The sequence below is a fragment of the Rhipicephalus microplus genome, chromosome X (assembly GCF_043290135.1).
Source record: "Rhipicephalus microplus isolate Deutch F79 chromosome X, USDA_Rmic, whole genome shotgun sequence".
Classification (NCBI taxonomy): Eukaryota; Metazoa; Arthropoda; class Arachnida; order Ixodida; family Ixodidae; genus Rhipicephalus; species Rhipicephalus microplus.
The window spans coordinates 37,283,550-37,291,898 of NC_134710.1; the positions used below are offsets into that span (position 1 = coordinate 37,283,550).

At 47.7% G+C, this 8,349-nt stretch overlaps 1 protein-coding gene across 1 annotated transcript; it reads left to right on the forward strand.

The window, feature by feature from the left end:
- Positions 1-263: 263 nt before the first annotated feature.
- On the forward strand, positions 264-1,469 carry LOC119176614 (uncharacterized). The gene is made up of 2 exons (XM_075876314.1): positions 264-298; positions 523-1,469. Exons 1-2 carry the CDS (start codon positions 264-266, stop codon positions 1,346-1,348), a joined length of 861 nt encoding a protein of 286 aa, XP_075732429.1. The 3' UTR covers positions 1,349-1,469.
- The last annotated feature ends 6,880 nt before the right edge of the window (positions 1,470-8,349 follow it).

The following is an 8,349-nucleotide window of genomic DNA, read 5'->3' on the forward strand; positions in this document are numbered from 1 at the left end:
GATAATAAAAGGTGTTTACACTGTATTTCTAAGTATATGAAGGTATTTTAAGCGTACTTCAAAGAAGGCGCGTGGCTGTGTGGTAAAACGTCTGCTTTCCATGCAAACTGCCTGGGTTCAATCCTTATTCGGAGCTGGTAATTACCATTACTTTTTATTTGCATTTTTTATTTTTCGGTCATGAACAAGACTATATTTGCTCAGAACCAACAACGCCGACGCCGTAATTTTTTCGAAACGAACTCGCTATCACGTTCTCAGACATGCGGGCCCGGTTCGCGAAAGGCAGTGGTCATACGTGGGGGTGTACTGGTTTCAGAAATGCAATAAGGAGCGTGAGTAGCAATATTGTTCTTTCTGAACAGCACTGGTTTCATTTGTATGCGGCTTGACAGGAAACAAACAAACCAACAGTCAAGTTCAGGTACATAGCACATTTTGTAGTCATTCGCTGGGGGCGAAGCTGGACCACTAGCGGCTACGGGTTCATCCTTACGAGGTCCCTTGCACAAATGTTCGCAGGGGGGACACCATCGCGGACGTGCTGCTGTCGCTCAAGCACGCCGTCGTACACCCGAGCTCGCCGGCGGCGGGTGCCGGGCCCTACGGGGCCGGGCCGGCCGAAGCCCCGCCGCCGCCACCACCACCACACATGTTCCCCACCTCGATGAGCGTCAACCTGTCCATGAACATGACCATGGGAGTGGCCGGATGGGAGCCCAGCTACGCCGCGCAGTGGGGGCCTCCGCCTTACCACCACCATCCGCAGGAAGACCTCTACGCGAGTGCTGGCTACGCGACGGACGTGGTCGCCCCGCCGCCTCCGCCCGCGCAGCACCAGGTCGTCGGAGGCCAGGTCGGTGCCGTGAGCCAGGGCGGCGTCGTCACAGGCGTACAGGGCGCGGTTCGCGGCTCCGACGGTCGTGTCAACCTGTGCGGTATCTGCGGCAAGGCATACGCGCGGCCTAGCACTCTCAAGACGCACCTGCGAACGCACTCGGGCGAGCGGCCGTACCGCTGCCTGCAGTGCAGCAAGTGCTTCTCGCAGGCGGCCAACCTGACTGCGCACCTGCGCACGCACTCCGGAGAGAAGCCGTTCCGCTGCCCGGTGTGCGAGCGCCGGTTCTCTCAGAGCTCGTCGGTGACGACGCACATGCGCACGCACTCGGGCGAGCGGCCCTACCGCTGCTGCCTCTGCAAGAAAGCCTTCTCAGACAGCTCCACGCTGACCAAGCATCTGCGCACCCACTCGGGCGAGAAGCCCTACCAGTGCCGGCTCTGTCTGCTCCGCTTCTCGCAGTCGGGCAACCTGAACCGGCACATGCGCGTGCACGCCAACGCCTCCTGAGCCCCCCTTTAATTTAAGCGCCCCCTTTTTTACGCTGCTCTCGCTTCTGGCAGACGGACCAAGCTGGCCCGAGAAGAGCTACTGCAGTATGAGAGGTACAAAATAAAAGTATATTGCTGCACATGGCCTTGCTTCATTTGCGGATGCACGTCTCGACTCCCATTGTCGTCTGAAGGTTCGACAATGGTAACAAGGTATTGAAACATTACCCGAATTGACTCATAGCTTCATAGGTTGATTGATATGTGGGGTTAAACGTTCCAAGTACAAAGGCTATGCACTAAGCCTTGCTCCACAAGGTGGCAACACCACCGTCGCGCAGAAGGCAGCTGGAGACGTTCAGGAAGTCTTCAGGCATTCAAGCCGCCGTAGGCAAGTAGATATGAATTGAACACTTATATAGCCCGGTGATAGCCCGCACAATATATTTATACATCCCTCATTGGAGTAATCAAATCCATATGAGCAATAGAGAAGACTATATCTTAGACAAAAACAACTGAACTAGCTAACTTGAAGCGAATCGCACTTGAACAAAAGCTGATTGTTACGACTAAAATAAGCATCGGCAGATGATGGAATAAATTGTTGAGCTTGTTTCTTAAATCAATTCAGCTTATGGGTTTTGTGGGAAGTAGAGTACTCAGGAATGCTATGGACAAGAAACGGACACACTCAGCTTCCATCGGGTAAAAGAAGATTTAACATGTAGTGCAATCCAAGCAACATTAACATTCACTCTACCGTATCAAGTTATCCCGTCGGGATTAAGTGATATGTGTGAACAGTATGTGAACGAGGTTACCTTTAAGTAAGCTTTGTCACTTGAGGGATCGCGATAGTATTACAAGAAATAATAAGGCATTGTGATTGTGTTACCTGCTCTTGCGGCACTTATAATGAGTAATTATTTGAATGGGTTACCCATGTGCTTGTCCAGCTACGACGCAAGTCTCAAACAGGTTTACGATTACACGACATTGAAATGCGTTTCAACTATCACAAAGGCGGATATATCGCAGGCGTATCTCGACAAAATACGGGCGTGCAGCAGACTTCGGCAATGAACGCTTCGCTGAAGTCTCCAAATTGGTTTTTCGAGTAATGTCGTTGAAAGGAAACTAAAAAGCAAAACGATTTTTCTCGTATTAGGAAAGTTTTCACAATCCCGAAAACAAGCGAGAAAACGCGCAAAAAGAAAGTACGGGTGGCGACGCCACCTTGCGATTCTTGCACCAAACACCGCATAACATAAGATATTTTGAAGGCGTCTACTAGATTCTAAGTAGCTTTTAATAGATAAAAATGAAGTACATTGTCATTTGTAGGTGTCATAGACCTTCCAAACGAAGTTTCAAAAATTTTCTTTAAGCCAATGTTACAAAAATAGCACAAATACATTTTGAGATTTCTCACGTCACGCGGGAAGATTCTGGCGCGAAATATAACAATAAAAGTTCAACTTCGATTTTTTTGCGCTAGTACATAATGAACTCATGACAGTGAAGTATTTAATTGATATTAGAGTTCTCAGAGTGCAGTTTCTCAATCTAAACAAATTTATATACTCTTTAGGTTCATTTAATGATTGATATAGAAGATCGTACACCTTATTTGTAATTGAAACGCCGTCATAAGCCTAGATGAGAAGAAAAATGAATATCGCAGCTCTGTGCCGATGTATAAATCGGAACGCTGCAGTTTCATGTAGTGAACACTCTGCTTGCGATAAGTTTGACCTAAGTTATGCATGCGATACTCGGTTGATAGAAGAAATATCAGGCACTAGTGCGGTGACCATAAATGGAGCTTATGCTCACCGCATTAGTTCGTTGCGTAGCTGAGGTTTATCACACTTTTACAAACGCGAATAGCCAACACACCAAGCGCAACAGTCATTGCCCTGATATGATCGATGCTTTGTTGTGGTCTTTTTCCTGTGTACTTTGAGGAACTGGCGTAGCTGTGTGGTTGAATACTTCACAGTATTGGTACCCTGAATTCGGGACTACTCACCACTGCCAAAAACTGTGGGGACGAGGGGTTACCACCACCCCCTTGCGACCACCAGTTAAAACTTTGATCTGGCGGGTCCCGTCATCGGTATCTAGCCCCGCCGTCAGAACCATAGCTTTTTTTTCAAAGGTGAAAGCGGGTTCATTAAAGAGAACAGAGTTTTACTCACATTGTTACACGAGAGATCGAGAGCATATTCTGTACAAAAGTGAACGTCCTGTATACCCCCGCGTCTGCTAACGTAGAGACAATTTGGAAAGGATGACAGCAGCTCCCACCAATCCGGTGTCTCACCGTCACAGTGCTCCGCCCACGCCCACCAGAAAAGGAGAGCTTAACTATTCAAGAGAAATAGAAAACCATTCATTAAGTATATATTAGCTAAGCATATTGGAGGGAACCCTCGTCCGAGTTCTCTATCGTCCCACAGCTCTTTGGTGCGTAAGGGGCGCAGGATAGCGGGAAGTGGAGGAAATAATTTTGTGACGCACTCCACCATAGCATGAAATACTGTTGGGGAGCTGCCACAGCCCGCGCAAGACTCTGCGTAGTGGGCAGCCTAGAATTTATGCATGGAGATGAGGCTGGGGAACATATACGTTTGGATTTGGTGGAGTGCCTACCCTTCCTCTCGCGAGAACGACATTGAGGGTGGGTGCATGGTGTGTCTAGCTCTGGTGTACTGTGTCAATATGTCTCCATATGTGAGTAGAGGGCCTACTTGATCTGGACTCTCGGCGTCGCCGTGCCGGGATGCTCGGTGGACAAGTTCTCGAGCGACCGCGTGAGTGCTATCATTACCCGGCAGGGAGGCGTGATCAGGAGTCCAGAGCAAGTAGATACGTTGTGGGCTGGTTGTGTCGATGTTTGTCGCCTTGAGTATGATGTGGTGGGCCACCTTGGAAAAGCCGTGTCCCATTGTGAACCAGTTAGTATGTAAACCTCCTCAGGAATGTCAAGAGCGTGTCGGACAGCAAGCGCAGCACCAAGGACTTCGCCATCTGCAGGATTAGAACTCTGCAAATAGGCAGCCGTGAGTAATGTTGCGTTGCCATCCAACAATACCGCGCTATACCCGTTGCGGCATCGTACAGAATCGGTATATAATGTGTTGGCTTCAGCGATGTCACTGAGCATGCGCATCAGGTACCCAACGCGGGTGCGCCGGCGTCATGCTCAGGACTAATGTTCCGGGGGAGCAGATGCACCTGCAAAGTTCGACGTACCCAAGGTGCGACACCGATGGCCGTGTCCTTCACGTGATTGTGCAAGACTGGGTATCTCATTCACGAAAGCACGGGTCGCTCAGTGGGTGTGAGCAAAAGGCGTTGCCTTTGGCTGGTCCACTGAGCTTCCAATAGTTCACAAAGTGTGTTATAGGTCCAACATTCGATGGGGTGCATGGTCGACATCGATGTCCAAAGGGGCGACAACTGGTCCACACAATGCCAACGGACGAGTCCCACGCTTTAGCGATACCATCGCGAGAACTCCCATCGAAGGTAGGATCAGGGTAATTTACTTTGGATGAGATGACGGCAGCTATTTCGAGAAACTGTAAACGATTCAATGCGTTCAGGTGAAGACATTCCTGGGTTCAATGGGAACGTCTCCAGCGGAGCCCTCTCACGATGATGCCGACTTGTTCATCCAATACTATGTATCCGAGGTGCATCAGCACCTTGCAAAAAAAATGCAGAGTACAGCGCCCCTGTTCAAGCGCTGATTTCCGAGGAAAGTTTTTAACCGACAGGTCCCTGCACATTGGTGTCTGTCAAAATGAATTCGAGGCCCCTATATAACTAACTGCCATCTAGAATGTGTGGGGTCGATGCGAACTTGAGCCTCACTCGCTGTATTCCGTGCCGACCAGTTGTGCCCTCGCGATCTCCGACAACAGTGCAGCTCTGGCCGACTGGGTTGGTCCTACGCCACCTCCTGACGCCGGTCCCCTACGACGACGACAGCGTAGCTCTGGCCAAGTGGATAACCCCTATGCCATCTCCTGACGCCGACAAGAGCTCTCGCTAGTGGTGCTTCGTTCTCGGACTCCTGCAACCGTGTCTATCTTTCCTGTCTTCTTCTTACTTCCGTCGCTCCCGGTTCCTGCACCTCGCTCTCTCCTCTCTCTCTCTCTCTCTCTCTCTCTCTCTCTCTCTCTCTCTCTCTCTCTATTTCTTTACCCTTTAATCCTATCCTTTTATTCCCTTCCCTACCCTCATTCCTCGTGGGCTACTGTTGTGGTGTCCTCCCCCAAAGAGACAGTTACGGGGCTCACTTTTCTCTTCTTTTAATTTTTATCACTCCCCCCACCCAACTTGTGCCGCAATTTTAAAGAAGCCCCGTGACACTTTACAAATAGCCATAGAATGGATTCACTAAATGAGCCTATTGCCTTACGAGTTCATCACCGCAAAATTTTCAGATTCTGTCCAGTACGAGCTGAATTATTACATTACACGAATATCATGATTATCACGTTTGGACGTGTCATTTACCTTCTTTGTCTATTCACGTCACCTGATACCAAACTCAGTGCATGTCGAGCTAGCGAAACGGCCGCGAGCATGCTATGATCGTAGCATTTATTCATGTTTCAAATGACACGCATACCAAGATTATCATGTTTGGCTGTGTCATTTACCTTCGTCGTCCATTCACGTCACGTAATACCGAATTTCGTATATATGGAACTAGCAAAATGGCCGCGAGCACCCCATTAGTGTAGCATCATGTTTCAAATGACACACATATCATGATTATCATGTTTACGCCAGTCATTCGTATTCTTCATCCGTTGACAGCACGTAACATCAAATTTGGTATATGTGAAGCATGCGAAACGGCCGCGAGCGTATCATGAGTGTGGCATGTAGTCATGTTCTTACATAACACGCATCTCATTATTATCATGTTTGCGTCAGTCATGTAGCTTCGTCATTCATTCACGTCCCGTAATACCAAATTGGTATACGTGAAGCAAGCGAAACGACCGCGAGTGCACCATCAGCGTGGCGTATACTTATGAATAGTCGTAACATGAAAATCATGACATGCATGTCATAATTTCCGCATTAAGGTCTGTCACTTATGTTCGCTATGCAGTCATGTCATACCATCCCATTTTGCAAAATGTCACGTGATCGAAACCACCGCAAGAGGAGCAAGAACATCAAATTGAATCATGACATTCATGATATACATGTCATGCTTTTCATGTTATGACTAGTTAGCTATGCTCGCCATACAGTCATGATATGCCATACCGTTTCTGGTATCGATACCAGTATCCAGATGGCTAGGAGTGCTAAATGTAGTAGGTGGCTAGATAGATAGATAGATAGATAGATAGATAGATAGATAGATAGATAGATAGATAGATAGATAGATAGATAGATAGATAGATAGATAGATAGATAGATAGATAGATAGATAGATAGATAGATAGATAGATAGATAGATAGATAGATAGATAGATAGATAGATAGATAGATAGATAGATACGCTCAAGGCCAGCGAATTTTGCTAATAAATGCTTCGCATTTGATAGCACCTTGAATAGGTATCCCCACTGCACTCACTTATCATATTTGAATTTTTCCTAGGCATCGTACAGTGTCACACACTTCGGGTGAGGCCCCACCGATCCAACATCGACGTGCGGCAGACTCGCAGGCTTCCACTTTACGCTTCGGCCTGCGACGCCTGAAAGGCCTCGAAGTGGCACATTTCAAATTTATTTGCGGGTTGGTCGACCCGTGCGGGGTTGCACGTGTGGTGATGTGTGGGCCTGACCGACGCACTCATAGAGCAGACACGGTGTTTGATTACACATAAACAAGCATTTAATTAAAACAAGGGCAAAGGCAGGAGATTACAAAAATAACAAAGGAGGAAAACTGATACGCGCGATAGAAACAACAGCTACATACCTAAATGGGCTAAAACACTACAAAAGATACAGGCTAAAGACAAATATGCGGAACATTAATAAAATAACAACAAGATGGAAATCGTAAAAGAAAGTTACAAGGGAATAATTACACAATGATCATTGGTCGCATTTTTTAATTTCTATATGCGTCGCAGCGCACACAACTACACAGATTTAAAAAAAAAGGCTGGTTAAAACAATTTAACAGTTTAAAAAAAGTCACAATAAAAAGTTCCATACGGACCACGCCAGCTCCTGGTGCACGTAGGGGAGGTGACGGGTGCCGCTGAAGGTCTCGCCGGCTTGGTAGACGACGAGGGTGCCCGGAATTGCAGCCGTCTCAATACGTTGCACGGGTCACTCCATGCTCGCCGCCTACGCGAGACTCGCGACACCGACGACCGCACTTGTTGCTGGCTGTACGTCAACTCCCTATGCCGATGCAGTCTTATACCTGTGTCACACGGGCACGCAAAAAGTCTTTTAAGTAAGCGGTCTTTTACGAAGTTAAAAGACTTTTAACAAAGAGGTGTTTGCGGCACAGACACACGGCAGCAACGATCTCCTTTTAGTGTTTTCGTTCGAAGACGCTAGCGAAAGCGTGGCGCTAGCAGTTAAAAGAGAAGCAATGAAAATTAAACGATGTATCACGATGTACAAATTAAAGACTTGTTGCACTGCTCGTTTCTTCAAATAAATTTAAGAATAAGAAATGAAGAAACACCAATGTGAATGTTTTTTGCACTAGATAAGGAAGCATTCCCATAACTAGCGACGTGCACAAGTCCGTCTGGCACCACTGTGCTTTTATTTACCGTATTTGTTTTTTGCTGCCCTCGAATGCTCTCGACACGTTATGGGCGACCGTACGGGAGAAAAAGCGAGGATCGCAAGCCTCACGGCCTGCCTTCTCGCTCTGGAAAGCGAGGCAGACGCTGCAAAAGCCGCCAAGGAGAGGATAAAGCAGCGCAAGACCGAGCGTCACCACGTGATATTGCCGACGCGTTGTAGCTGCTTACAAGACTAGAAAAGGAAATAACCATTAAAAGAG

Bases quoted from the DNA above. Each gene is read 5' to 3' on its own strand.
- LOC119176614 (XM_075876314.1), top strand. From the start codon at position 264: ATGCGGGCCCGGTTCGCGAAAGGCAGTGGTCATAC. The intron at 299-522 runs GTGGGGGTGTAC...AAATGTTCGCAG, and splicing joins GCGAAAGGCAGTGGTCATAC to GGGGGACACCATCGCGGACG.